This window comes from Anopheles gambiae, chromosome X (genome assembly GCF_943734735.2).
Source record: "Anopheles gambiae chromosome X, idAnoGambNW_F1_1, whole genome shotgun sequence".
NCBI classification, from domain to species: domain Eukaryota; kingdom Metazoa; phylum Arthropoda; class Insecta; order Diptera; family Culicidae; genus Anopheles; species Anopheles gambiae.
Window position 1 is genome coordinate 6823072 of NC_064600.1, and position 27470 is coordinate 6850541.

At 53.9% G+C, this 27470-nt stretch overlaps 3 protein-coding genes and 1 long non-coding RNA gene across 6 annotated transcripts in view; 2 read left to right on the forward strand and 2 right to left on the reverse strand.

Annotated features, from left to right (window-relative positions):
- On the reverse strand, positions 1 to 3397 carry LOC1271888 (glyoxalase domain-containing protein 4). 3 transcript variants are annotated; one of them, XM_061640772.1, is made up of 5 exons: positions 3299 to 3397; positions 3018 to 3218; positions 1167 to 1494; positions 1042 to 1091; positions 1 to 960 (listed from the first exon to the last, which is right to left on the reverse strand). In XM_061640772.1, the coding sequence occupies exons 3-5, from the start codon at positions 1254 to 1256 to the stop codon at positions 216 to 218; spliced, it is 885 nt and encodes a 294-aa protein (XP_061496756.1). In that variant the 5' UTR covers positions 1257 to 1494; positions 3018 to 3218; positions 3299 to 3397; the 3' UTR covers positions 1 to 215. The 3 variants fall into 3 exon arrangements, with proteins under 3 accessions (XP_061496756.1, XP_061496752.1, XP_310743.4); XM_061640768.1 differs by having other exon boundaries at positions 3018 to 3200; positions 3299 to 3364; XM_310743.4 differs by lacking the exon at positions 3299 to 3397 and having other exon boundaries at positions 1167 to 3213.
- Positions 3351 to 27470, forward strand: part of LOC4576162 (serine/threonine-protein kinase Smg1) — a 26726-nt gene continuing 2606 nt past the window's right edge. Inside the window, exons 1-6 of the mRNA XM_061640602.1 lie at positions 3351 to 3609; positions 3717 to 4169; positions 4239 to 4410; positions 7060 to 13394; positions 13471 to 13873; positions 24382 to 25983. Coding sequence (XP_061496586.1) covers positions 4321 to 4410; positions 7060 to 13394; positions 13471 to 13873; positions 24382 to 25983 — 8430 coding nt within the window. The 5' untranslated portion in view covers positions 3351 to 3609; positions 3717 to 4169; positions 4239 to 4320. The remainder of the gene's footprint in view (positions 3610 to 3716; positions 4170 to 4238; positions 4411 to 7059; positions 13395 to 13470; positions 13874 to 24381; positions 25984 to 27470) is intronic.
- Positions 13880 to 15584, forward strand: LOC133391023 (uncharacterized). The gene is made up of 2 exons (XR_009764510.1): positions 13880 to 15076; positions 15177 to 15584. It is a non-coding gene; the product is annotated as an uncharacterized LOC133391023 (long non-coding RNA).
- LOC1271887 (histamine H2 receptor) lies at positions 18183 to 20794 on the reverse strand. The gene is made up of 3 exons (XM_310742.4): positions 19908 to 20794; positions 19520 to 19817; positions 18183 to 19361 (listed from the first exon to the last, which is right to left on the reverse strand). Exons 1-3 carry the CDS (start codon positions 20327 to 20329, stop codon positions 18543 to 18545), a joined length of 1539 nt encoding a protein of 512 aa, XP_310742.4. The 5' UTR covers positions 20330 to 20794; the 3' UTR covers positions 18183 to 18542.

Genomic DNA, 27470 nt, shown 5'->3' on the forward strand with positions numbered 1-27470 from the left:
TCGGTGTGTAAAGGGTGATGATTCATTTATTGTCCACTAAGTACACAGTTTCTACGCTCCGCGTCCATCCCCTTCACCAGTGCGCGTTTGTGTCTTGCTTTGTGTTCTGTCTCGCTCTGCAATACAAATTAATAATTCCTTTTTTTTCCCTCTCTTTATAAAATGTTCTCCCATTCTTAGCGCAACAATGCCATAACCATGCGGAATGTGCGGGCTCACTGCTCCTGGAACGGATCCTTCGCGATGTACTTGTCCAGCGCGGCATTGCTGTCCGGATCGAGGGCGGACAGGGCGCCGAAGCCCTCCTCGTCCACGAAGCAAATCTCGTGCCCGTCCGGATCGGCCAGTATGATCACGCGCACCGTCGCCTTGCCGGGCGTGTCGAGCGAGATGAGCGGCGTCAGCACGGTGCCGCCCGCCTGCCGGATCAGCTCGTCGATGTGGGGCTGGGTGGCGTGCGGCACCGCAAACGCGATGCGCCCGTACGCTTTGGCCCGGTCGAGCGGCGTGCCGGCGGCCAGCTGCCGCAGCTCCAGCACAAACTTGCCCTGGTCGTACGAAAGCGCAAGCCGATCGGGGGATGGGTCGGTCGTCCCCGCCACCGGTACCATCGCGAGCGTGTCGGCCCAGTACGCCCGGGAGCGGGCCAGCTCGGTCACGTGCAGGGCGACGCGCTGTACCGGGTCGGCGCCGGCCGGCACCTCCTCCGGCACGACCAGCACCCGGTACCCGTCGGGCGACAGGAGCACGGACGGTTCGCCCGGGGCGCCCTCCTCCGCGACCGGGTAGCCGTGGCGCCGGGCACGGTCTAGGATGTCGCGCGACTTAATCGTCAGCCCGGCGAAATCATTGCCCAGTGCGTACTCCCGCACGCCGTAGTTGTACGTCAGCTCGATCACGAAGTGGGACGCTTCCGGCCCGTACCCGATCATCGTTTTGCTCCACCGATTGTCGTACGGTCTGCAATGGAGTGGGTGAAAGGAAGAATGTTAGGAACGGGGGGTTTTTTTTCTAGAAACTTCCACTTGCAAGAGCTCTTACCCATTGCAGGCGGCATCACAACCTTGCGTAAATTCCTCGTGACGGAGTACCTACAACGACAGCATCAGCAAAAGCATAAATGGCATTGTCCACACCCAAACACACACACCACCACCACCGCTTACCTTCATGCCCAGTATCTCCCGGAAGAATTGGATGTTCTTCGCGCGATTACCAATCTTGAAGACGTAGTGCAGTGCCCGGGCGGCAATCATCTTGAGCAGCGGGTCTCAGACACGTCCGACACGTGGGAAAACTGTGAGATTCGGGATGAGATTGCGCTGGTGCTTATGTACCCGCCAGGAAGGTAAGGGGGGGAGGTTGGATTCGGTGCAATGCTTTATCTCCGTACGGCGGCACTGGTACAACTGGCACGCTGGAGTGGTGCCCGTGTTTGTCGTGCCTTTGGTGGTTGTTTTGTGTGATCACCTCCCACCACTACTTAGTTGCGGGCTATAGAAGAAAAAAAAAATTACTATATTGCTAACGGGAGGGGATGCGGGATGACTTTTTGTTTTGCTTTGCTTTTGTGTGAGAGGGCCGAAACAAAACTAAAGCGCTGGTGAGATAGCCCGAGGCTTGAAGGCACTTGGCGGCGGGCCCGGTTTCGAGAGCGTTCCCAGTTGATTAGACAGAAATTAGGACCAGGGGTAAAATGGGTTGAGCTGGTAGGGGGTTTGTTTGGATGAGGGCGAGCCGTGAGCAGCATTTTTGACAGATGTAGATATAACGTCTGGTAACGCTTCTTGTTTTGTTTTCGGGTGACCTATTTTGGTCAAACCATCAAGATGTAGTGAAATCGTAATTGTTTGTTTTACATTTCTTTTTGTTTTCTATAGCGGAAATGAAATGTATTTAGGTATGTGTGTGACTTAACCCTAATACCAGATTTTGGAGCTCATAATAGATCCTGAAAGAGTAAAATGCTGCCGATATTTTGCTACCCAAACTCATGCTGACTCATTTTTATCATTCTTTCAATATAGCACGCAGTCTAAGTACAGCCAACCGAACGGGGTATAAGTCTTCCCGCGTGTCTGGTTGACTACTGATCAGATACGAAGCGCCACACTAAACGACTCATAAACGCAGTCAACACTAGTGGTGTTCTTTCAGAAGCGCACCCACGACTTCCATCTAAGTCCGTCTATTGTTAGTACGATTCCGACTCCGGCAAAATGCATACCACTAGTTCCGTCAGTTCCGACTTCGGACGACTCCGAACCCAACCGATTCCGGTCGACTCCGGAAGACTCCGGACGACTCCGAGCAACTCCGGACAACTCCGAACAACTCCGGATGATTCCGAACGACTCCAGATAATGATGAACGAACCTTCCGGAGCCGGATTCAAAATTACAGTGAGTGAGATCGGACAACTATCGTCTCCAGATTTTAATCACCCAAATTCTCAGTCTAAAGGGAATCATAAGAACGACCAGAGAGCTGAAAGACCTTAGTTTAATCTGACAGTAAACGACTGGAAAATTGTTCAGATAACAAAAAAACATTTAGGGCTCTATCTGTTGCTGGATAGTCAACCAGTAGAGCTTTGGTGTTATATGTCGCTATAACTAGAACAGCAAGTACGATTATTTGAAAACTAAACTTTAATGCTTGAAAAGAAAGAAATGATAACGGAAAAATTACGCTTTTAAATGTCAACAACAAAAACCTTCGCGCTGTAGAACTACTATGGACGACTGAAAAAATAAGCGTTACGAGGCGTTACATTTCATCTACCAAATATTTCGTTGCAGCGGATTTTTTTTTTCAGTACGTCTGATCTCAGTCTAAAAAACTTTTGTAATAAATGGTTTTTGACTAATTTTATCAAAATTCTAACTGCTGTTCTTTTAAGCTTCAGCGCAGATGGACAGCAGTAGAAATTAGATACAAACAGTAAGCCAGATAACCTTCAAAATCGTTAAAATCATCGTAACCAACACCAGACCAGAGGTTTAGATTGCACCTACCTTCCAGGACACATTCCGCAAGATTCGAAATCACCAGGGAACGAGAACACTCAAACTCAGTTCCAACGGCTATCGGCGTTGATTGATCGCGCTTGAGGCGGGTCGCGCTGTCAAACCACCTCCAACATCCAGCTGCCAATGTGCCGATGGGAAAAAGCGTCACTTCCACCGCTTCTTCGCACCCTTTTGTGCATGCAATTGCTGGGTATTAGTATACGAACATTTTTTACAATTTCCATGTAACAAAGTCCCATTCCGTCATAATCCCATCCCATACTCACCGATACCGTTCGCATTCCATCCCGCACTATACAGCGACCACCACCACCAGCGCAACATCAGCTGTCACAATGCGTGTTGTTTACCTTTTCCCGTGTGACAGCGAGCAGGGCGCGCGCGACACGACACGGAAAACCGCATGTGAAGTGACTCTACCGCAACTGACAGCTAATGTTTACGTTTTTTGACCGTGCGCAGAGTGTGCGTGTGTGCGTGTTTGTGTTTGCACACGGTTGATCAATTGTTTTTCTACGGCAATTTGTTGTAACGAATCAGGCGATTTAGATTTCGAAAAGCACGCGCCGATAAGCTGGTGAGCGCCCTTCCCGATCGTGAAAAGTTCGCTGTGTGGATGTGTTTTGTTTTTGATTGAAATTGTTGCTAACTTTCCCAACCCACCATGTGGGTTTTTGGTTGCAGGGGTTTTTTTTTGGCAGGACTGGCGAGAGCGACCGAGCGGCTGGCGAAACGTCAAAACGACGGGTTCACCGTTTATCACATTTTATTTTGATTGCCGGATGGAATCGCACCGGAACCGTACCCGCGCACCGAGGAAGAAACGCGAGCAGGCAACCGGGAGAAAATAGCGACATCTGTGGCGCACCTCCTTCCCGCCCCACCCCCGACTCCCGGAAAACGCCACGGCGTGGCATCTATATCTCCCATCCACCCACAAGGATACAGCTACACACACACACACACAGCCAAGCGCCCGAAACTATCGCCACACGGAGCGAGCAGGGCTGCCATTGGGCGGCCAGCAATCCGGGCCTCGTGCTGCGAGCAGTACGGAAACAGCCGGCCGGAGAGGGCAAAGAAAGCACCTTAAAGGAAGGCACCATACCCGACCAGAGCGCCGGACGTAGCAGCCGGGTAAGTGGGCAATGAAGCTCGGTACCGTGCCGGAAGCCATTCTTACACATCTACACTTCTCCCGCACAGGATCCGCGACGAGCCCCCATGTCCACTGACTAAGGAGCACGTTCCGCTATCCGCGCCGGGCAGACATGACGCAGGGCAGACCATGGGAGGGAAAGGAGACACAAAACCGTCACAGCAGCAGTGCGCGGCGAAGCGGCGCACCAAGAAGAAGCCAGCAACCGACCAGCAAAGGGTAAGGACTAATGGTGCGAGCTCGGAATCGGTCCTACCCGATTCCGATTTCGTGTTTGGAATCAATTCTGGAGCCAATTTCGGAGTTGGCTCCGGAATCGGAATCGACCTGGAAATCATAATTTGATCCGGTAACGGAATCAGAATTGACTCCCGAATTGGAATTAGCTCCCAAATGAGAATCAGTTCTTGAATTCAAATAAAAAGTTTCAGAAGCGAAATCAATGCGGGAACTTCCTTGAGAATGGATCGTTTAAACCAGAGATGTCAAACTGGGGGCCGGGAGGTCTTTCAATGTGGCCCACGACCGCTTGAACCAAAATTTATTCGTAGAAGCATTTCTGCTTCTACAGTACGTGTCAGCCAAATCCAAACACCTGCAATATGAAAAGATTTTCAACTTTGCAGGTTTCTGTGCTGATTGTCCGACCATGCTACGTCATCAAAACTTTGGCGGTTTTTTATCGCACCTTCTCTCTATGCATGTATGCACGGAAAAACATTAGAAAATCAGCTTTTAATACTGGACAATTTTAGTAAAATTGTTATTTATTTATTTATTATTCAGAAAGAACGGCTTCGGCCGTATTGCTTAATAGTACAATTGTTGTAAAATAATAAACTCTGTTATATCCTTTTCTATGAATAATTTTTTTTAGCAACAAATATTTGATAAACATTTTGCTTTGTAGAAGCTGTTTAAGTTTCAGCTTCCAACTCTTACAAATCCGTGAATGTCTGGAAGTTTCTTACACTTCTGTTTAGGAACATTTTTATTATTTTATTGTTAAGCAATCAATCGAACCAAAACACAAATTTATTAAAAGAAAGGCATGATCAAAATCACTCTACCGACAGGAATTACAACAGGAAGCTCCTACATTTTTTGGCATATTGTTTCCAGAAAGGTCGAACCCCTGTTTAGGTATGGTTGCATCTTAGAACATTATACTTTTTAGCAAACCGTTTTAGACATCAAGTGAAATCAGATGACAGCACAAACACGTGTTACTTTTGATAGGATGCACAAACAATCTCAAGCTTTATATGAGACAGCCTACCAAGACAAATGTGATTAGATAAACTACAGGTGGGCGAATGCTTCTCTTTTTGGTCGCCATAATACGAATTAGGATTTCTATGGAGATTGTCAGGAAGGTAGTAATGGTTGCTTATATGACTTAAGGACTTATATGACATCTTGCACTCCCCAACTGTCAAATGAAATTTTGTTCAAGTCTGGTCTAGACTTGACCAACCGGCCTATAGTAATTAATGGACGTTGGACAGCATCAAAAGTAAGAATTGACTGTTTCTAACGTACGTAAATGCTGGTCACAATTAATACCAACTCAAAAATATTAGTAATCAAAATTATACTTTTTTTTATTCAGAAGGAACGGTCCAAAAAGGCTGTATTGTTATCAAAATTATATTTATATCAACATAAAATCTACTATTCTATAATGGATAAACCAACGTATTTTTTTCATAACCAGTTTTTTGGCATTACTTTGCGTGGTTTGCCTATAGCAACGTAACTGTTGTCGCATAATGAAATGGGAACTGCTAACGATCTGATTTTTGTATCACATAATTTCATTTAAAAACAAATCTGGGGCCCGTGATACTATTTTTAGCACAGTACATGAAAAAGTCTGCACCTTAGCGTTCCGGCGTCCATCCGACGTTTACCGAGCCGAATAGTTGTGTTCGTCAAACATGTGTGCGTATCTGGTAGCAGCAGCTGTACTGCTGTGATACCGAGCGAGACGCATAGGCAACGCATCTAGAGGACAGGTGTAGCCGTGGGGAAACTTTTCTGTGTCTCTCTTGCCATGTTCCTTGGCTTTAGATCCTGATGAGTAAAGCATGCATACCTTTCGGGTACGTTCGTGGTATACGTCTATCCCTCTTACGCTAATGGCGAAGATATAATCGTATGGTTCCGATCAGTTTGACATCGCTGATTTTGTGTGACTATCAATGCGTAGCATCATTGGACCGAAACGCCTATTCTTATAGAGATGCCGCAACTGACTCCTATTTCAAAGTCAATTTGGAGCTGATTTCGATTCCGGAACTGATTCAAATTTTGGAACTGATTCCGATTCCGGTTTCGGAGCCGATTTCGATTACGGAACCGATTCCGTTTTCGGAAACAATTCCGATTTCGGAACCAATCCCGTTTTCGGAACCGATTTCGATTACGGAACTGATTCCAATTCCAGAACTGATTCAGATTCCGATTTCGGAGCCAATTCCGATTTTGGAACTGATTCCAATTCCGGAACTGAATCCAACTCCGGAACTGATTCCAATTTCGGAACCGATTTCAATGTCCGAGCCCATTTCAATTCTGAAGCCGATAGCGATTCCGGAGCTGATTGCGATTCCGATTCCGATCTCGGAGCCAATTCCAAATCCGAAACTGATTTCTATTCCGGAGCCGATTACGATTTCGATTACGGTTTCCAGAAACTGATTCTGGACCTACTATTCGGTATCGATTCCAGCAATCTTCAAAGCTAGCCGGAATCGATTCCGACAAAAAACTTCATTTGTCCCTTACACTTCTAAGGACGGATCGTCCCTCGCAAAACCGTACCAAGCTAATTCGTTGTTTTGTTTTTTCCCGCCCCGCAAACAGCAACCCAAAACGATCCCTTCTGGCGGCGGTGGCTCGGGGCTGGTCCGCGCGTCGTCCGGCGACCGCCAGGAGCAGGAAATGTCGGCCGGTGGCGGTAAGCGCTACCAGACCGCCCGCACCCAGGCGGCCTCCCAGCGGCGGGTGCGCCGGCTGGCATCGGACGGGCCCGCCGGCCCGGGCGGTGGCGGTGCGGTGCCGCACGAGCTAGCAGCGAACGTGCCGGCGGACATGCGCATCTCGAAGCTGCTGCGCCGGCTGGTGGGCGAAACGAGCGGCGGTCCCCTGTTTGTGGAGCTGTGCGACCGGCTGGAGCTAGTCATACTCGACCCGTCCAACGCGTCCTACGTGCGCAAATCGTTCGACCTGCTGGCGCACACGGTCGCGCAGATACTGGAGGGCGGGCTGCGCGAGTGCCAGGACCGGGTGGCCCAGCTGTTCGGCATGCTGCTGCACGTGCTGGTCGGGGGCGCCGGGCCCGACTGTGGCGCGGTGCTGCGCGGCTGGACCGACCGCTACCTGAACCAGTCGAAGCGCATCCGGCGGCCGGCGCTGGTCGCGCTCCGGCAGCTGGTGGTGCTGGATCGGACGGAGCGGGGGCTGGAACCGGTCGCCGACTGGCTGGTCGGCTACCTGCAGCAGATACTCGAGCAGACGGACGTGCTGGACGTGTTTCTGCTCGTGACGGACGTGATGGTGCGGCTGGCGGACGGGTACGGGCACGCGTTCGCGCCCCATTTCAGCGACATCGTGGACATTGTGGTTGGTTGGCAGCTGGAGAGCACGCAGCCGACCGCGGTGAAGCTGCACTGTGCGCGCGTGCTGCTCGCCTTTCGGCCGTTCTGGTGCGAGCAGCGTGACGTCACGTTTAACCTGCTGGAGCAGTTCAGCGAGGATATTGATGGGCACTGCGGCGACGTGGAGTACGCCGATCGGGCGCAGGCGGACGACGCGAACCGGCTGTTCGGTGCGCTGCTGACCGCGTTCAACAGCGTGTTCAAGTGCCTGCAGGATGCGGCCGGCGATGGGACCTTCCTGCTGCAGCCGGACGAGCTGGCCCGGTTCGACTGCTGCTGCTGCACGATCGTGGCGATCGTGGTGCGGCTGCTCGAGGCACCACCGACGGGGCTGGCCGTGGCCGCCATTTGTGAGTTCATCATGCTGAAGCTAATGCTTCCCGCGACCACCCTAACGCCGCTTGGAGAGGACGAACTGCTGGAGATTGTCGGTCGGTTAGTGCAGCACGGGAGCGGCTACAGCGACGAGCAGATTGGAGCCGTGCTGCATCTACTGCTACAATACGCCGACGCTGGTGGCAACACGGAAAGGCAGCACGCACGCGCCCTCGCCCTCCGGCCGCTCATCTTCGCGGAGAGTGGACCGTTCTACGCGTTTCGCTACCGGCAGAGTGCGGCCGTGAAGCGGGCCCTGCTGCTGCTCTACCACCGCATGCTGACGCTCAAGCACGCGGAGGTGCTGCAGGGCGCGTACCGCTCCATCCTGGCCGACATCGACGATGCGCTCGGGCGGCTGCGGGCGGTCGGCAACCGCACACCGTCCCCCGGGACGCTCGTGCGCCTCCAGTACCGCATCCAGTTCAATCTGCTGCTGCTGTCGCCGCTCGCGATGGCGCGCAGCTCCATCTTCATCACCTGGACGCTCCGGGAGGATCCGGTGCTGCACGTGCTGCTCGAGCGGCTCGCGCCGGCCGACGGCCGGCTGTGGGATCGGCGCACGCACGCCCCGCTCCACTATGCCGTGCTGCTGACGGCGTTCCATCACTGCAGCGCGAACAATCACTTCATCTCGTCGAGCGGGCTGCTGCGGCCGGCGGGCCGCACCGTGGTGGAGCGGTTCCGGCGCGACACGAGCGACACGGACGCCCCGCCGGAAAGCCCCACCGCGGACCATTTCGGGCTGGTGCTGCGCTTTCTCGGCACGATACTGCGCCAGTGGGGCACGCGGCAACAGTCGGGCGGCCGGCTGTATGGTGCGGTGCGCGGCACGGAGCTGCTACCGCTGCTGCTCGACTGGTGCGTTGCGATCGTGACGCAGACGACGCGGTACCATGATGTGCTGCACGAGTGCGACGACTTCAACCAGCTGCTGGTGCACGTCGGGACGGTGGCGGTCGAGCGGGGCAGCGAAAGTGAAACGATTGGGTTGCGCTGTGCGGACTGTCTGGATGCGGCGTGCCGGTTCGCGAGCCTGCACCCGTCGGCGTACCAGGCGATTGCGGAGGCGTGCTGCGTCCACCTCTGCTCGGTGTACGGCAGCTTGCGGACGCGCTACACGGTCATCTTTTCGAAGCTGCCGCTGCGGCACTCGCTGCGCCAGGTGAACGAGTTTACCGGGGTGAACCGGCGCCGCTGGGAGCAGATCGGGGAGCTGAAGAACGGGCTTTATCACCAGGGCGGCTATGCGCTGCAGCATTCTGCCACGCTGCGCATGGCCGATCTGCGCACACTGTTCAACCGGATCGCGTTCAGCCGGGATGGATCGGAGTACGCGGGGGGCTACCTGCACGAGCTGCTCACCCGCTCGTTCAACCAGCCGTCCCGGTACGGCGAGATGGCGCTGCGCGATCTGCGCTGCCTCATCCCGTGGGCCCAGTGGGAGGCGGCCCAGCTCTGCGTCAACCAGAAGCTGCGCACGCCGTTCGGCAAACCGCAGAGCACGTTCCTGCGCATCGAGTCGATCGTGAAGCAGTGCGCCCGCATACTGGCGCTGACCGACCGGTTTCCGGTGCGCGACATACGCACCTCGATCGCGAACCAGCGGCACGCCCGCATCCTGCTCGGCTTTCTCGAGGCGCTGGAAAAGTCGATCTACAACGCGGCGGAGGGCACGGCGTACGCGCTGCCGGCGCCCGAGAAGCCCGCCCGCACCTTCTTCCGCGTCAACCAGTCGACGTGCGCGGAGTGGTTTACGCGCATCCGCACCGCGGTCGATCTGGTCGCGCTGCACTGCATGGAGCCGGAGATGGTGATACGGTACTCGGAGGCGGTGCTGCGCGAGCTGGTCGCGGCGGGCAAGACGGGCGACCCGATCTTCGAGCACATGCTGATGTCGCTGGTGTGGGCGCTGGTGCGCAACTGGGAGTCGGACGCACTGTACGGCGTGTACGTGTGGAGCAAGCGGCTGACCGGGCGCAAGTACTCGTGGATCCGGATGGCGGCGGAGGAAGCGTCCGGGCATCGGGAGACGGCGGCGAGCGGGTTCCGAAGCATACTGGCCGATCCGGGCAGTGCGGGGATGGACCGGCACATACGCGATTTCATCGTGGACCAGACGATCCTGTCGCTGCTGTTTACCGGGGACTATCGGCAGCTGTACGAGTTTCTGCTGGCGGAGGAAAGCAGCGGGTCGCCGCGGGCCACCATCCCGCTGATTACGGTGACGGCCGCCCAGATCCGGTCGATCATCCGGTACGAGGAGACGCACGACGTGAGCGTGATCGACATCAGCCAGTGGGAGCTGGTGGACGTCGGCACCAACATCCCGAACGACTTCTCCTGCCACAAGGCGATCTGCGCGGTCGAGAACAGCCTGTCGGGGATTATACTGCAGGAGCAGATCGAGCAGCGCCAGCGCATGATCGACGCGAGCACCGAGCTGATCCAGTGCTACCTGCAGGAGTGTCTGCTGACCCGGTGCCGCGAGTACCTGTTCCAGCTGACCATCACCAACCACATCCTGTACAAGATCGCGCAGCGCATCCGGGCGCCGGACGCAACGGCGGCCGCCGGCGAAACGGCCGGTGCCACCGCATCCGCCACTGCGGACGGTAGCGGCGGGCTCGGCTCGCTCAATGTGGAGAAGTTTTACGGCACGCTCACGCTGATGCGGCTGCTCGCGTGGTCCGAGTTTCTGCTCGCCGATGCCGGTGCGGGCGAGCAGCAGCAAAACATCGACCTGCGCCTCGACATGGTGTCGATCGGGCGCAAGGAGAAAAACTACGCCCTGTGCCGCCGGGAGCTCGAGAAGTACTACCACAAATCGAACCTGATCGGGCGACTTGGGGCGGCAGGCGACGAACCTCCCAAGCAGCAGCGGCTCACGCTCGAGCAGGTGGCGGCCGCGCTGACCGCCCGCAGCGCTGGGGCGGCCGTGTGGGACGAAAACCTGTCCCGGGCGGTGTACGAGCACTGCAAGTGGCTGCACTGCCAGCCGGGCAAGCGGCTGGAGGCGATCAACTTTGCCGCCTGCGCGACGGCCGCCATCGATGGGGTGCTGCGGGAGCGGCGCGGGTCGGAGCCGCGGCTAGCCGAGCGGGTCGGTCGCTTTCTGCTCACCATCAGCGACTGGATGGCGGGCGAGGCGGGCGAACCGACGGCGAACGAGCTGGCGAGCGTGCGGCGGCTCGGGCAGCTGCTGCCGGCGGTCGGGGCAAAGCCGCTCGCCGCCGACCACGCCCACATGTTCCGGGCGTCGGACCGGCTGATCGGGACGCTGCTGCAGGGCGCGGTGGACCGGTGTCCGTCGCTCGCGAAAGCTTGGTTCGCCCTCGGGTCGTGGCTGTACCGGTGGGGCAAGCGGCTGGTGGAGCACAGCGCCGCGGACGGTTCGCCTTCGAGTTCGCCTGTGCGTATCAGCGTGGACCAGGTGGCGGGTATAGTGGCCGGGCCGGCCGTTTCGCTTGCCGACTGCGAGCGCATCGTGGAGATACTGAACGAGCACGAGCCGGCTCGGATGATGGCCGGGCCGGACGGGGGCGAAGGCGACGAACCGGACGAGCTGGAGCTGGACAGCTCGGCTACGATCGGGTCGATCGGGCTGCTGGACGCGCTGCACCGGGCGATGCCGGGGCTGGAGCGGAATGTGCCGCCCGACCGGCTGCACGCGATCATCGACATCTGGCGCAGCAACCATCGGGCGGTGTACGGGCACTACGAGGCGGCGGCCGAAGCGTACTTCCGCTTCCTGCAGCTCTCGTCCGGCCGGAACGAGGCGGTGGAGGAGGAGGGCGTGGACAGCGAGCGGGCCCGGTCGGTCACCGTCACGCTGCGGCTGCTGCGCCTGATCGTGAAGCACGCGCTCGGGCTGAAGGAGGTGCTCGAGGAGGGCCTGGCGACGACGCCGAGCGAACCGTGGCGCGTCATCACGCCGCAGCTCTTCTCCCGCCTGGCGCACCACGAGCCGTACGTGCGGCGGCGCGTCTCCGAGCTGCTGTGCCGGGTGGCGAAGGATGCCCCGCACCTCATCATCTTCCCGGCGGTGGTCGGCTCGGTGCAGGAGGAACCGGGCCAGCTGGCCGTGGTGGACGTGCTGCGCGATGGCGTCGAGGAAGTGTCCAACCGGCTGGAAGGAGAGGGCGAGAGCGCACAATCGGCGCAGGACGGTGGAGCCGGGCTGAGCTTTTGCTTCAACGCGCTGCTCGACATACTGTCGCGCGAAATCCCCGACACGGTCAAGCAGGTGCAGACGCTCGTGCACGAGCTGCGCCGCATCTCGCTGCTGTGGGAGGAGCTGTGGGTGGTGTCGCTGCAGCAGATCTACGCCGACTACACCAAGCGCATACCGACGTTCGAGGCGGAGTACCGGCGCCTCTACGCATCGGGCCAGCTGACCGACCAGCGGCGCGCCCTGCTCGCCGAAAAGCATCGCCTGCTGCTCCGGCCGCTCCTGTTCGTGCTGGAGCAGCTGTACGGCATCACGTCGCGCCCGGCCGAAACCAATCACGAGCGCCACTTCCAGGAGCGCTACCACCGGTACATCCGCAACATGCTCGCCAAGCTGCGCGAGCCGGCCGACTTTAGCCGGCCGATCGAGGGCTGGAACCGGTTCCGCACGCTCTACGCCCAGCTGCAGCAGCGCAGCCAGAAGCGCTTCTCCTTCTTCCTGCGGCTGGCCGACGTCAGCCCGAACCTGCTGCGCCTGTCCAACACGGCGATCGCGATGCCCGGCATCGACACGACGCTCGCCGGCAGCCGGCAGCCGATCCTGATCCGCACCGTCGACAACAACATCCAGATACTGCCGACCAAGACGCGCCCGAAAAAGCTCACCTTCTGCGGGAACGACGGGCGCCGGTTCGGCTACCTGTCCAAGGGGCTGGAGGATCTGCACCTGGACGAGCGCATCATGCAGTTCCTGTCGATCGCGAACCTGATGATGACGAAATCGATCGACTGCAATGGCAACGTGACGCACTACCGGGCGGAGCACTACTCGGTCATACCGCTCGGCCCGCGGTCCGGGCTGATTACCTGGGTCGACCATACCGTGCCCATCTTTTCGCTCTACAAGAAGTGGCAGCAGCGCGAAGCGCTGCAGAAGAAGGAGGGCAAGAGTGCCGGGAGCAGTGCGACGCTGCGCCCATCGGAGCTGTTCTACAAGTAAGTAGCTCCGGCGGAGATTGGAACTATCAAAAAAGAGTAATTTTCTCAAAAAAAAATTTGTGTTGTGTTTCAGCAAACTAACGCCCCTGCTGCAGAGCCACGGGCTGAAGGCGAACGCGAGCCGGCGCGAGTGGCCGCTGCCGGTGCTGAAGCAGGTGCTGGCCGAGCTGCAGCAGGAGACGCCCCGCGACCTGCTGGCGAAGGAGCTGTGGTGCCACAGTGCGACCGCGTCCAGCTGGCGGCAGGTCATCCGCAGCTACTCGCTGTCGCTCGCGGTGATGAGCGTGATCGGGTACATCATTGGGCTGGGCGACCGGCACCTGGACAACGTGCTGGTCAAGCTGGCGACGGGCGAGATCGTGCACATCGACTACAACGTCTGCTTCGAGAAGGGCAAAACGCTGCGCGTGCCGGAAAAGGTGCCGTTCCGCATGACGCCCAACCTGGAGGAGGCGCTCGGCATGACCGGCATCGAGGTGAGTGGCTGATAACATTTCCGAGTAGTTCTGAGAACTGTCTCATTGACACTTTATGGATATCTAAAGTGTTTTTTTTTTTTTAATTAAAATGGGAAACATATCTAATTATCGTTGTGTTTCGAACAGTTCCACTAACATTTAGAGGTCCTAAACCATCAAACTCCAATAATTTCTAAACGGTTGAAGTTTGAAAGCAAAAAATACAAGTGTTGAAAGATACCAGAAAAGTGAGTGCCGCACATCAGTGTGCAAACCTCCAGTATATGGGGGCTATTCCAATTAAGTGTTGAGAATAACGCCCGTACAGATTTAACACTCTGAGCGCTGTGTGTGTTGTGGGCAGCCGTGCCGACCCCTGGACTTGCCGTGGTAGTTGTGCTACCACTGGTCAATGTCCAGGGGACGACAGTGTGTCACGCACACTGTCGTACGCACACTAAGCGCGGGCCGCTTAGTGTGTGTTGTGCGCTCGGACAAGCAAGTGTTGCGAGCAGCCGGTCGAGCAGGGCTCCCGGCAGGGCACGGTACGGCTGGCGCGCGGCCGAGTATTTTATTGTGTATTGTGCTTGTCAGTGTTATTTATTATGTGTACTGTAATATTAGTGTTTTAATAAAGTACCTGAGAGCAAGCCAAAGACACAACAGTGGCGACGAGGATGGGATCCTCTTGCGTAAGGAGGATCCCTAGAAGAACCCGCGGTCACCATCGCGATCGAGCGCGTCGGTTGGAGCCGGCGCCATCGCGATGGCACGGGTCCCCGCGACAGTGGGACGCCGTTCGACAAGGACCGCTGCCGCCGCCGCCGTTAAGACCGTGGCCCCGGCTGTCGTCCCGCGATGGGGACAGAAGGGACAGCCGCACACACACACACTCGGCGATGTTTGATTCGCCGGGCTGCAGGCCCAGGGAGCGCCGGCAATGGAAAGGTCGAAGCCTGATTGCCGGGCCATCTGCGGCGACGCTAGGTGTCGTCGGGCTGCAGCCCAAGGAGCGCCGGCAGTGTAAGAGGCGAATTGTCTTTCTGCCTAGCTGCCGGGCCATCATTGGTGACGCGAGAGGTCACTGAGTTGCTGCCGCTGTGTTCGACGGAGAGGGGGCGAGATGCCATGCCCCGCTGCAGCCGTCGTGTTGGACGGAGAGGAGGGCGAGGTTCCATGCCGCCCCGCTGCAGCCGTCGTAGACCAGTGAGAGGGGGCGAGGTTTCATGCCGCCCCGCTGCAGCAGTAGTGTCAACGGAGAGGGGGCGAGGTCCCATGCCGCCCCGCTGCTGCCGTTGTGTTTGACAGAGAGGAGGGCGAGGTTCCATGCCGCCCCGCTGCAGCCGTCGTAGAACAGTGAGAGGGGGCGATGTCGCATGCCGCCCCGCTACTGCTGTTGCGTTCAACGGAGAGGGGGCGAGGTCCCATGCCGCCCCGCTGCTGCCGTTGTGTCGACGGAGAGGGGGCGAGGTTCCATGCCGCCCCGCTGCTGCCGTTATGTTCGACGGAGAGGGGGCGAGGTCCAATGCCGCCCCGCTGCAGCCGTTGTGTAAACGGAGAGGGGCGAGGTTTCATGTCGCCCCGCTGCAGCCGTCGTGTTTGACGGAGAGGAGGGCGAGGTCCAATGCCGCCCCGATGCAGCAATAGTGTCAACGGAGAGGGGGCGAGGTCCCATGCCGCCCCGCTGCTGCCGTTTTTATTCGTCAGAGAGAGGGGGTGGTCGCATTCCGTCCCCAGTTGCAGCACCGACGTGTTGTTCCCGACGTGAAGGGCGAAATGTGTGCCGTCCTTGCTGCAGCAATTGTACCACCGCTACAGAATGCCATAACGGGCTGCTGGGATATGCTCTTCAGCCGGATGAGGCTTGCGGGACAAACCGGTCGCCGCCGGAGAGATCGCCAGCAGCAGCGTAGCAGCGTGCGGAACGAGTTGCTGGGTAATGCTCTCCTGCCGGATGAGGCTAGCGGGACATTACGGTCGCCGCCGGGGAGATTTCCTGCAACGTCGTAGCAGCGTTGCGGTAGCCGGGTAGCGGGGTCGCAGCTTAGGAGCAGCATTTGCGCAAAAATGCCCCAGGACAAGGGTCTATGGCCGGAGGGTGTCACCACACCGATATTCCCTCAATGGAATATGCGCGTGTCGGTTCGACCCCCTCCGGATAAGTAAAAGGGGGATATGTTGTGGGCAGCCGTGCCGACCCCTGGACTTGCCGTGGTAGTTGTGCTACCACTGGTCAATGTCCAGGGGACGACAGTGTGTCACGCACACTGTCGTACGCACACTAAGCGCGGGCCGCTTAGTGTGTGTTGTGCGCTCGGACAAGCAAGTGTTGCGAGCAGCCGGTCGAGCAGGGCTCCCGGCAGGGCACGGTACGGCTGGCGCGCGGCCGAGTATTTTATTGTGTATTGTGCTTGTCAGTGTTATTTATTATGTGTACTGTAATATTAGTGTTTTAATAAAGTACCTGAGAGCAAGCCAAAGACACAACAGTGTGGATCCTTTTTTCACTTTCTTTGGGTGTTATTGGTCTCTCAGCAACTCTCAGCAGAGCGTATTGCAGAGGGAAGAAAGAGAGAGCGCATATTGCAGAAGCGGCATCGTCTCTGAAGATCAGAAATAGAGTGGGCGATCGTAAGCCAATGAAACGCTTTCACCTCTCTCTTGTCTTGTACTGTGTTCTCTGCAGAAAGCTAATGCAAAATGCCAGCGCCCAGAGTGTTAAGAATGAGTGGAGGTGTATTTAAAGCAGGTGCTAACTTGCTGGTGGATTGATATGATTTTTTAACCTGATATGATTTGAAGACTTTTTTAGCCAGATTAACACCATTAACCACCTGAACTACATTAAAACAACATCTATGGTAACTTGAATCATCTGCCATTGGTTGCTTAGACTATGCTCGACGTACATCTCCTCCTTATCTCCTTTGTCTCTTTAAAGCAGCTCAATTGTTGTTGTTTAAGTTGCCTAAATTGACATTTGTTAGATTTCAACCACAAAAAAAGGTTATTTTTACACATTTGTTGCATCATTGGAATTGGAAATCAGAAACAAACATGGGTGATAAGTTGTCGAAGTCGTAAAACTGTGAAGGGGTTAAACTGTGACCAGCAACGGAGCTCCTAGTCCAAAATCAAGCTCAAAGTCGAAGCTGAATATTATGACCTGATCAGCTGTCCTGAGCATTACCAGGGCCAAACCAGAACCAGACAACTTTAGATGCCGCTAATAGATACCGAGACCGGAATATACTGCGTCCTTAGTAAGGCCGAGAAACAAATGCCACGTATTAGGACTGCAAATGATAGCACGACCTCACTGAGCCACAAGACTCTGTGGTCTGTAGTAAAAATGGGATAGTTACTGGAGCCGACAAAACTGAGTGGAGACAAATCACGGATCTTGGATAACAAATGGGAGCTTTGTTAAGGGAATATAGTGTGGATACAGAATAGGAAGAACAGCTGATTTAGCTTTAAAACAACTACAGAAAGTTCCCCAGGATTATGACATGAACTATTAGATGTTACAAAGCACAATACAAAAGCAATACAACACAGACACTTTAAATCTTATTTAGTTCTTCCTGCTCTTCAAATTCTTCCTGCGATTACAAATGTGATATCAAATTACTTCATTGAGACACAAGGCTGGAGACTGTAGCAACTGAATCTGCCAAAACACGGATTTTGGATAGCAAATGGGATCTTTGTTAAGGTTATATAGCGGATACCGGACAGGAAGAACAACCGACAGAGAATTTAGTGTTAAAACGACCACAGAAAGATCTGCGGGATTAAGACTTGCATTAGTCGATAGTCCTAAGCACAAAACAAAAACAATACAACACCGCTAAGTACTTCCAATCCTATTGAGTACTTCCTACTCTTCAAATTCTTCCTGCGATTACAAATGTGATAGCATATGACCTCATTGAGACACAAGACTGGAGTCTGTAGCAACAATGGGATAGTAAATGGAAGCTCAGAAACTGAATCTGACAAATCACGGATTTTGGATAGCAAATGGGATCTTTGTTAAGGTTATATAGTGGATACCGGACAGGAAGAACAACCGACAGAGAATTTAGTGTTAAAACAACGACAGAAAGATCTCCGGGATTAAGACTTGAACTAGTAGCGTTAAGTACTTCTAATCCTATTGAGTACTTCGTGCTCTTCAAATTGCCGAAGTGGCCATCCTCCTCGTAGTGGCATATGTTCCCAAAGATCCGTTGTCTAGCCTTTGTGTTGAAGATGTGTAAAATGAAGCATCCATTGACACTTCTAGAACGAACTGTTCCTGGTAGCATACTACAGCCAGTCACATATCATCTATCCAAGCGAACGGTTGTGTTGAAGAATCTTGAAACTCGAGCCTTCCTAAGTGTGTCAAGAACAGGTACCGATGTTCCTTTAGTTTACAACCAGGCCAGTATCTACACAGTGTAAAAAAGACAGCAAAATGCGTCAGCGAGATGGTTTTTTAATCGATTCTTATATTTCTATTAAGCTTAGGTCTGTTAGGAAAGGTGCTTCCAGCAAATTGTGTTTGCTGTACGATTCAGTACGTTTTTTTCCCCCAAAAAAGACTACATTACTGTGGAAATTCAAACCTTAACGAGCCTGTTGCGAGAGCACTACTGTCCGACGAAAGGATCCGCCAAAAACATAACCAAAACCACCACTAAAGCTTGGTCACATTCATCACCACCTCTTGTGGGACTTGAGTCGGCGGCACCTCCGCTCCCGGTGGTTGATGGTTGCCCGTCGGTTCCGTCGTTTCGTTCGGCGCACCACCGCTCGTCGCCGTCATTTCGCACCGCAGCAGTCGCTCGATGCGCGCCTGATCGTACAGGTTGAAGTTGTTGATGATGATGTTACCGGCAATGATGTGCGTGGGCTTGGGTGAAGCTGCCCGCGTCTCCGGCGGGACGACGGTGGCCGCGTGCGCCTCGGGGGAGAGTTGTGCCATTGCAGGCAGCTCCTCGCTGCTCAGCGATACCCGTATGGTCGCGCTTGCCGTAATGTCGGTGAGCTGCTGGGACAGCAGCACCAGCGACTCGTAGCGTCCCGGCTCAACCGGCGGCGGTAGTACCGGTGGCGCGATGGTCGACACGCTCGCCAAGCTGCTGTGGGCGGTGAGCGTAGCTGGGACGGGGCCGGCCGGCCCGACCGCATCGTGCGAGCAGCCGGTGGTGAGGTGGTGCTCCGGGCACGATTTGGCCGCCGGCAGCTCGAACGAAGGGGCAGCACCGTTGGCGCCCACCGCCGGTGGAACCACCGGTTTGTGGCAGGTCAGCAGCTGCTTGAAAGCGTACCGGAAGTGCGTATTCTTCCAGGCGTAGATGATGGGATTCATCATGGAGTTGGCCATCGCGAGCGAAAACGCCGCCTTGTAGAGCGTCGGCGAGCTGTCCTCGACGAACGCGAAGATTTGCGTCAGCACCACCACGAAGTACGGTATCCAGCAGAAGGTAAAGCAGCCCATGATGAGTAGCACCACCTGTGGGGAGGGCATTCAATTGAGATCATCACTAGAGATGGGCAACTCTGTTTCAGATTCATGAATGTTACTGAATCTTTGAAATGTATGAATCTGAATCTAATCACACTAATCACCAACGTTGCCAAACGCGTTGGATGGCCCTGCCAGCAGCTCACCTGTACCGACTTCCAGTCGCTGGAGGAACGCTCCGACGCGCCACCGTGAGCGCGCAGCTGCTTCGCGTGCTTGGACGCCTCCCGCCAGATGCGCCAGTAGACGACGAACAGGCACAGCCAGACGACGGAAAAGATGGGCGTGATGACGCCGGCCACATACCACGGATGCAGCAGCTCGTCGAACTCACACTCCTGGGCCGTCTCCCACTTGTTCCAGATCAGCGGGATCGTGGCGATCGAGATCGCCAGGCACCAGCCGAACCCAAGGATCGTCAGTGCGGTACGCTTGGTCATCAACCTGCCGGGAAAAAAGAGCGCACTGTGAGCAAATGCCCCAAACAACACGAACAAAAAACACCCAATAAACCCAGCACCAAACCGGGCTTACCGCGTGTAGTGCAGCGGGTAGCAGATCGCAATGTACCGATCCACCGCGATCGCGATCAGATTCCAGATCGACACGCTGCACGCAATGATCAGCACGAAGAAGCGCAGCAGACAGAGGTGCTTCTGGCGCCCGAGATCGACGCCCATGTAGAAGGCGAGATGGTACGGCAGCGTCAGCCCGACGAAGATGTCCGAGATGGCGAGCGACAGCACGAACAGGTTCGAGATGAGCCACTGCAGCCGCCGGTAGTACCAGACGGCAATGATCGTCAGGATGTTGCCGCTAAAGATGCACACCATCAGGATGCCGTCGATCGCGATCCAGATGACCAGATCCTTGTGGATCACGTTCACCCGGTCGACGAACGGGATGATGCTGCTGCTGCTGCTGCTCGACGACGCTGCATCAGCGGTCGTCGCCATCGTTGCGACTGTGCGTATTTGGTGGAATTTGATTGTTTGCGGGTTTGTTTGTGATTGCAGCTGACGCGGTTCACCGAAAATCTCACTCACACTTCAGAATTCTCTACTGCTCCAGGAAGTTTTGACACAATAACAACAAAAAACCAATCACTACCTTTCTGGAGACTCCATTTTTTGTGCGGTTGTTGTACAGCGGATGTCTTGCACACAATTCCCCAAAATTCTCCAAAAAACACTCTGAACGCACAAAACTAGCTTCCACTGAACACCGAACAAAAACAGAACAAACACACCAAGAACACTTTTTTTTTGGGGGGATGCGGCCTCTGTGATGATATATGGTGGAGTGCTCCTCAACTCATCGCGGCTTCCGGGAACACTTCAACAAACACTGCTCGAAACGCCCGCCTAGCCACAGAACGGCAAGAGCAGCGCGCTCTCTAGCAACCGTGCAACCGTCGTACGTTACCGACAGCCTGCTACTGGTGCGCGCTTCCTTTTGCAAATCCGACCCAACACGCGGCGCTGTAGTGCGCTGACGAGTTGTCGCTGTCGCGCCCTCCTTCCATCCTGCTCTCCATACTGTCCAAACGGTGACCACGCGTGTATACGCGAGATATATATGCGCGCATGGTGACGTCGTACGGTAAACAGTGAAGCAGCGCGGCCCAACACGCTCCCAGACAGATGCCCCTTCCACCCGGTTGAGGCACTGTACCGTACATTGATGGGTGGACGAGGGCGGCGAACAGCGTGTTCGTGTTTAGGCTCGTGTGGGACAAAACTGGGCGCCTTCAACTTTCAACCAAGAAGAGGACCTACAGACAATTCAACCTCAATGCGATGATATCCTGAATGTGTGAGGAGTTCTTCGCGTACCCTGGAGAAGGCTCCCAAGATGATGTTGAGAGACCCTAGCATAAAAAAAAACACGCACCCATTGAATCAAACAGCGTTCGATTCTGGCAGCGTTCAAATTCTCGAAACCGCGCATCAAAAAGAGTTTGGAGCGTACTCTAATGATGAGGAGCTGTCGGCAGAGGAGCAGCCGGGGATCCGATAACTGTCAGATTTACCGTGACGGTGTACGCCGGACTGAACTGCAGAACTGCCACACCCCGCACCCGCCAGCCATCGTTTCCCGCGCAGAGCCTAATTGAAGCACCACGGCCGAAAACCGGTTCAATTCGTCACTATTTCGCAGGTGTTCCTCGTCTGCACTCCACTCCGTTGAGAAAGGTGATGACCGGCGGCTTTGTGCGTTTCGTTCGCAGCGCCCGCCAGGAGTACTTGTGAGTGCGTACAAGCCGCACGCTTTTTTTTTTTGCCCCACTGTCGTATCGATTTGTGTGTTTGCGTGTACGTATTGTTGGGTTGCTGTTGCTGTAGTTGAGCAAACAAAAACAATATCTCTTCAGCGGTCACTATATGCAAGCCTACAAGAGTAGATCTCGGACACCCCGTATGGACCTGTGTGTGGACACAGGGCAGCAAAGAGAAGCAACAACAACAAAAAAAACGCATACCGAGCGTGAGGGATCATCAGGTTAATTGTAAGATACACAACCGGCCGGCACCAGAAGCAAGCAAAGAAAAGGTGAAATAGGAATAGATAGAAGGGGTATGGGAGGGTTTGTTGTGACAGAGAGGGGACCCACGCATGGTAGAGCATTGCCACCGAAGGCCACCGAAGAGAAAACTCGTGCCGCCTCGTGTTTCTTCTGTTTGTTCTTCCTTCCCCATATGTACCTTGCCCCCAATGCTTCTGGCGACTCCATACGATTTATTCTGTCACACCCTCTTGCACAGTGTGTGTTAATACACCATCTTCTCCCTTGGGAACGCATAACCGCCCGAAGGTATGCAATCTAATTGCGTCTTTTGCTTAAAAGCGAGATATTTGTCAAACTTCTTTTGTTTTCTCACGCTCTCCTAGAATGCGTACCCAAAACCATCGTTGATTCATTTTCTTTTTGCGGCAACTCCCACCCGCCCCCGCCTCCTCGTCAATCTGTCTTTGGTAATATATAGCTCACTCGCTAAAAAAAAAAACGATAACAAATGCAACTCATCGTTTATCGGGACCTCGCGGGGCTGTGAGTCGTCGGTAAGATCCGTGCGAATGTTTCAGGTGTGCGTATCACCACCCAGCACGTCATCGTTTGTTTTTTTTTGTCCTGGTACCGTAGTAGTAGTACCCCCCATGTCCCAGATCTGTAAAATGCGCCGTGGCTGCTCTAATGAATAATCGATTGAGTGCAGGTGGCGGGTATGATGGGGGGGAGATGCGTTTGTCGGTAAAGAGACAATTAAGGTACTAGATTTAGCGATAACAAACTGGGCAAGATAAGTCACTTCGCCCACCACGGCGCTCCCCCACTGAGGATTCGGGCGGCCGCGTTGGCTAGATAAACTTTCGCCAACTGACGCGATTGGAGAAGGGGCGGAGATCCTCGCAAAAAAGCGGGTCTCTCCCTCAGCTTTCTATTTGCCTTCGGGATGGGGTTGGAAGCTTAATAAAAGTGTCTACACCGCGGGAGAGGACACTGTGGTTCGTGATAAGTTGCTTTGGTGGATAAAAAAAAAATTGTCAAAAATATTCAATCGGAGAAAATATGCAGACAGTTTCACTGGTCGTAAGGCATATTCTCAGAGAAGCAATACGAAGAAACTAAACTATTTATTTAACACGCTACCGTACACCAGAACAGCTTCATGGCAAGATTTGGAGACTGCTTTATATTGCAATTTTACTCGTTGTGATTCGGCCGGTCCCGTGGTATAGCCGTACAACGCAGCACCTTATCGCATCGTCCGGTTTCAGGTTCGAATCTTGTCTGGATCAAGCTAGGTTGCTGTTTTACGGTTAGGCATATTCTGCTCTGAACTCGATTCGATTCGAGCCGAGAAAATGAACTCCAAAGTGAACTTTTCCATACAAATGAACACACAAAATTCAACTCGACGTCGAGAAGACTGGATTATAAGATTAGAATATGCCTGGGTGACTCCAAACAGAGTCCCTTTTTAGCCGCGAAGGTTATTTAAGACACTACACAGATATCTTACAACGATTTGTCACAGAATCTGATAAAAAAGGGCATACTTACTGAACTGTTTACCTTAGCTGATGCATTCATGCCTTGTTTGTGATTTGTCAGATTATAACACAAGGCGTCGCAAGCTGTTCAGAAAGTGTGAATAAAACTCAGTACAATTATCAACAAAAATACACTTTTTCCGCTAAACATTGCAAGGGTTTCGAGTAGTATCTTCTGCTCGAAATCGTATCCAGTTTGATATGCAGTTAAATAGTTTGTATGTCTTATTATTAAATAATTTTTTTCTTCTGGGTCATTCGTCGAAATGATTACTTTAAGTATTTTTGTGGATTTTTGCTGCAGCATAGCCTTAAAGCATCAATTTTCTACTCTAACGCACCTATTTTTGTCTGTAAGTTATCAATGTTTGACTCTTGTAGGGAGAATCAGCCGAAAATTGATGTCTTAGAGCAGGGGCCTCCAAACTTTTCAGCTCGCGGGCCGCATTGCTTCAAAAATAACTATGTTGAGGGCCATTTGACGCTACCTTTAACTGATGAGTGAACGTTTAAAGCTTTTTATAACAAAATACTAACGATACTTGTACAGCTTCGTGTTACTAAAGCCTGATTTTTGCCTAAGAAAAGTATAAAATACAATTTTATTAAAAAAAAAAGTCAAAATAACGTAATATTTATTTTAACTGAATTAGAGCCAACATTAATCGGCAAGGACTGTAAATTTTACAGTTTGTTCGTAAACAGTAGGTGCCGTCAATAAATTACGTAACAGTAATTACGTAAAAAAATTTAAAAAAAATGTTCCATTTGCAAAAAGTGTGTTTCAAACTCAATCAACAATAATGGGTTCTAAATCTGAAAGCAAATTGTGGTACGTAATTTATGGACAATTGCTTACCATTCGCATCGAAGTAAATTGTTTTTTTAATTTTTTGGAGCGTTGTAATCGACCTATCAAAGCTAAAATCACAAATCCTTTTCGTTTCTCCAGGGTACATTCCGGCTGGCGTGCGAGCACGTGCTGAAATCGCTGAAGAAGGGGCGCGAGACGCTGCTCACCCTGCTGGAAGCGTTCGTGTACGATCCGCTGGTGGACTGGGCGGTGGGCGAAGAGATCGGCAGCGGCCTGCCGATGACGGCCACCGACATTACCGTCTCGACGGCGGCGGCCGCCTCGCACGCACCGGGCAGCGTGGCCACGACGCGCTCCATCAGCCAGGCGAAGAAGCAGCTCGACCGGGAGGTGACGCGCGACACACTAGCGGTCCGGTTTGCCGAGTGCCGCACCGACTGGTACCAGAACCGGGACGAGCTGCTGCAGCACCTGCTCTGCCTGCAGAAGCTGGTGCGCGAGCTGGGCGAGGTGCGGCGCGAGACGGCCGAGTCGGAGCGGCTGCGCAGCCTCTACTCGCAGATGCTGCAGCTGATCGGCGAGGTCGGCTACCTGGACACCGCGTTCGGCAGCCATCCGCTGGCGAGTCTGGCGCAGCGGCTCGAGATGCGCGCCCAGCTGCAGGAGGTGTACGGGGTGCAGCGGACGCAGATGGCCCAGCAGGCGGACCGGCTGGCGCAGCAGCTCGCCCAGTACGAGCGGGTCCGCCGGGCGGTCGGTACGCCCGAGCTGGAGGGCTTGCGCGAGGAGCTGGCCCAACTGCCCGCCGCCCAGCTCGAGCCCCCGGACGGAGACGAGACGGAGCAGCTGCTCGTTGCCTTTCTGCCCCGGGACGATGCGGACTACCAGGCGTACGCCTGTGCCCGGGTGGAGCTGAGCGAGCTGCAGCGGCGCGGTGGACCGATCGCGCAACGCATCCTGCAGCTGCTCGAGCAGTACCGTGACGGGGAGGAGGAGGAGGAGGTGCCACCGGCGGCACACCCACTGCACCGGTACGCCGACTGGTATCGGCGGTTGGCGGATGAGGGCGCCGACCCGCCGGCAGCACTCGAAACCGCCCAACAGATTGTGCGCGAGCACCAGCAACTGCTCGAAAAGACGGAGCGAGAAAAGGGAGAGAAGCAACCGGTCGATCCACCACCACCCGGACCGTCGTTCGAGCGCATTGTCGAGCTCAATCGGACCCTGCTGGAAGCGGAGCGTGCTCTGCTCGATGGGGGCGTCGCCCTGCAGCTGCCCGCCCTAACCCGACTGCTCGACCGGCTGGTGGAGGAGTGCGGCAGCAGCCCGGCCGGGCTGCAGCAAACGGCGACCGAGTACGGGCAGCTGCGAGCGTTCCACGACAAGCTGCTGCCGCTGTACGGTGGAGACAGTGGCACCGCGTCCGAGATGGAGGACGACCCGTGCGTTCTGCAGCTGCACGAGCAGTTCGAGCAGCTGGTGCTGAACGTCGAGCACTGTCTGCGGCAGGGGCAGTGGGACGGCACGCGGTACAAGATAGTGCGCGAGGCGCACCGGATGGCCTGCATGCTGGCGAACAGCTGGACCGAGCTGATCGTGGACGAGCTGCCCGAGGCGCTCGTGCTGCCGTTCGACGAGCTGCTGCACGGTCTGCCGACCGCCGACTGGCCCGGGACGACGGGCACGGTGAAGCCGACCGGTGGTAGCGTCGAGCTGCTCGACCAGGCAGCGCTACTCGGTGTAAGTGTAAGAGCTGGATCACTACAGCGCCTACCACAACTATATGGACAGTTGTTTTTTGGCGATTGGGGGAAAATCCACAAGAGATAGGTTAAAACAGTGAATGTATCAGTTGTGCAGAATACTATTTCACATCGTCGTATATTTTTTCAATTTTTTAACATTTTTTACACGACTTAGTACGAAGAAACAATTTTATGATCGTACTATAACCAGTGCTGCGAAATGTCACTGTCAATGTCATACCAAAATCTGACTCAATCCAAATCCATGTCTGCGTTACCTACTCAAATGTGATAATCAGAGATGATACTCAAAAGGATTAGTGCGACCAATATATGCTTCATGACATTTTTGCGACCATCGCTTGATCAGTCACTATGCCATGACTTTTTTTTCCTATGATCAATTCTACAAAATGACATGACAAATTCCGCCTGAAACAAAATCATGTCAGCGTCACGAGCTGTGATGATCGGAGGTGAGACTCAAATAGTTGGTGCGACCATCACATACTTGGTGACATTGTGTGCAACCATCTCTTGGTCAGTCACTTGCTCATGACATTTTCTTTAGATGATTATCACTAAGGATTACTCCCTCATGGGAGGTATGCGGTGCTAATGAGTGGTTTCAAGAAACAATATGAGCATATTTTCTCGCTCTGTTTGCCCCGACATACAATCTTAGCAGACAGAGCGAGACAAAATGCTCATTTTGTTACTTGGTATCACACGCCAAGCATATTCCAAGAAGGTCGTGATTGTCACCGACAGAAAATGTCGTGATCAAGTGAGTGATCAAGAGTTGAGTGCTAAACAAAATGTCACCAAGCATGGGATTGGTCCACCGACCTCTGATCATCTCAGTTGTGTACGTGAGCTGATTTTGAGCTTCGTTTCAGTCATGAGTGTTGATGACACTGTTCATAGCCAGAAAAAAAGTCATGATTATGCTTGCGGCGTTATTAAGCTCAGCTTGTCAGTCAGAGTTTCGCGTTTGACACAAGCACTCGCACGTCGCATTCGGCATGTCATGACACACTTTCATTGAGTATCAGCAATGAGCATCAAGCTTTTGCTAGCAAGACATTTTGCAACACTGACTATAATTATAAAGACACTTCGAAAAACAGGTTTTTTGTGCTAACTAACGCATTTAAAAATCGTTCAAAAATATAAATAACATATTACAGAAAGGTTCCAGGTCGGAAAGAGTCCGACAATAAGGCAAGGCCGTAGTAATAAACTAATAAATAAATAAATAAATATTCTAGAAAGGTCCGGTTCTAGAAATCGTTAAAACATACTCTGTAAAACCTTTCTAGAATGTATTATTTATATTTTTGATCGATTTTTAAATGCGTTAGTTAGCACAAAAAAACCTGTTTGTCGAAGTGTCTTCAAAATTATGGTACGACCATAAATTTGTTTCTTCAAAAATGTGAAATTTTATTCTGCACAACTCATACAGAGTCACTGTTTTTT

What these genes read in the sequence shown, in the direction of transcription:
- LOC1271888 (XM_061640772.1), bottom strand. Translation starts at nt 1,256, where the DNA reads ATGATTGCCGCCCGGGCACTGCACTACGTCTTCAAGATTGGTAATCGC. An exon ending in GGGAGATACTGGGCATGAAG is followed by an intron (nt 1,092 to 1,166) that starts GTAAGCGGTGGT and finishes CTGTCGTTGTAG; the next exon opens with GTACTCCGTCACGAGGAATT. An exon ending in TGTGATGCCGCCTGCAATGG is followed by an intron (nt 961 to 1,041) that starts GTAAGAGCTCTT and finishes ACTCCATTGCAG; the next exon opens with ACCGTACGACAATCGGTGGA.
- LOC1271887 (XM_310742.4), bottom strand. Translation starts at nt 20,329, where the DNA reads ATGGCGACGACCGCTGATGCAGCGTCGTCGAGCAGCAGCAGCAGCAGC. An exon ending in TACCCGCTGCACTACACGCG is followed by an intron (nt 19,818 to 19,907) that starts GTAAGCCCGGTT and finishes TTTTCCCGGCAG; the next exon opens with GTTGATGACCAAGCGTACCG. An exon ending in GCGACTGGAAGTCGGTACAG is followed by an intron (nt 19,362 to 19,519) that starts GTGAGCTGCTGG and finishes CCCTCCCCACAG; the next exon opens with GTGGTGCTACTCATCATGGG.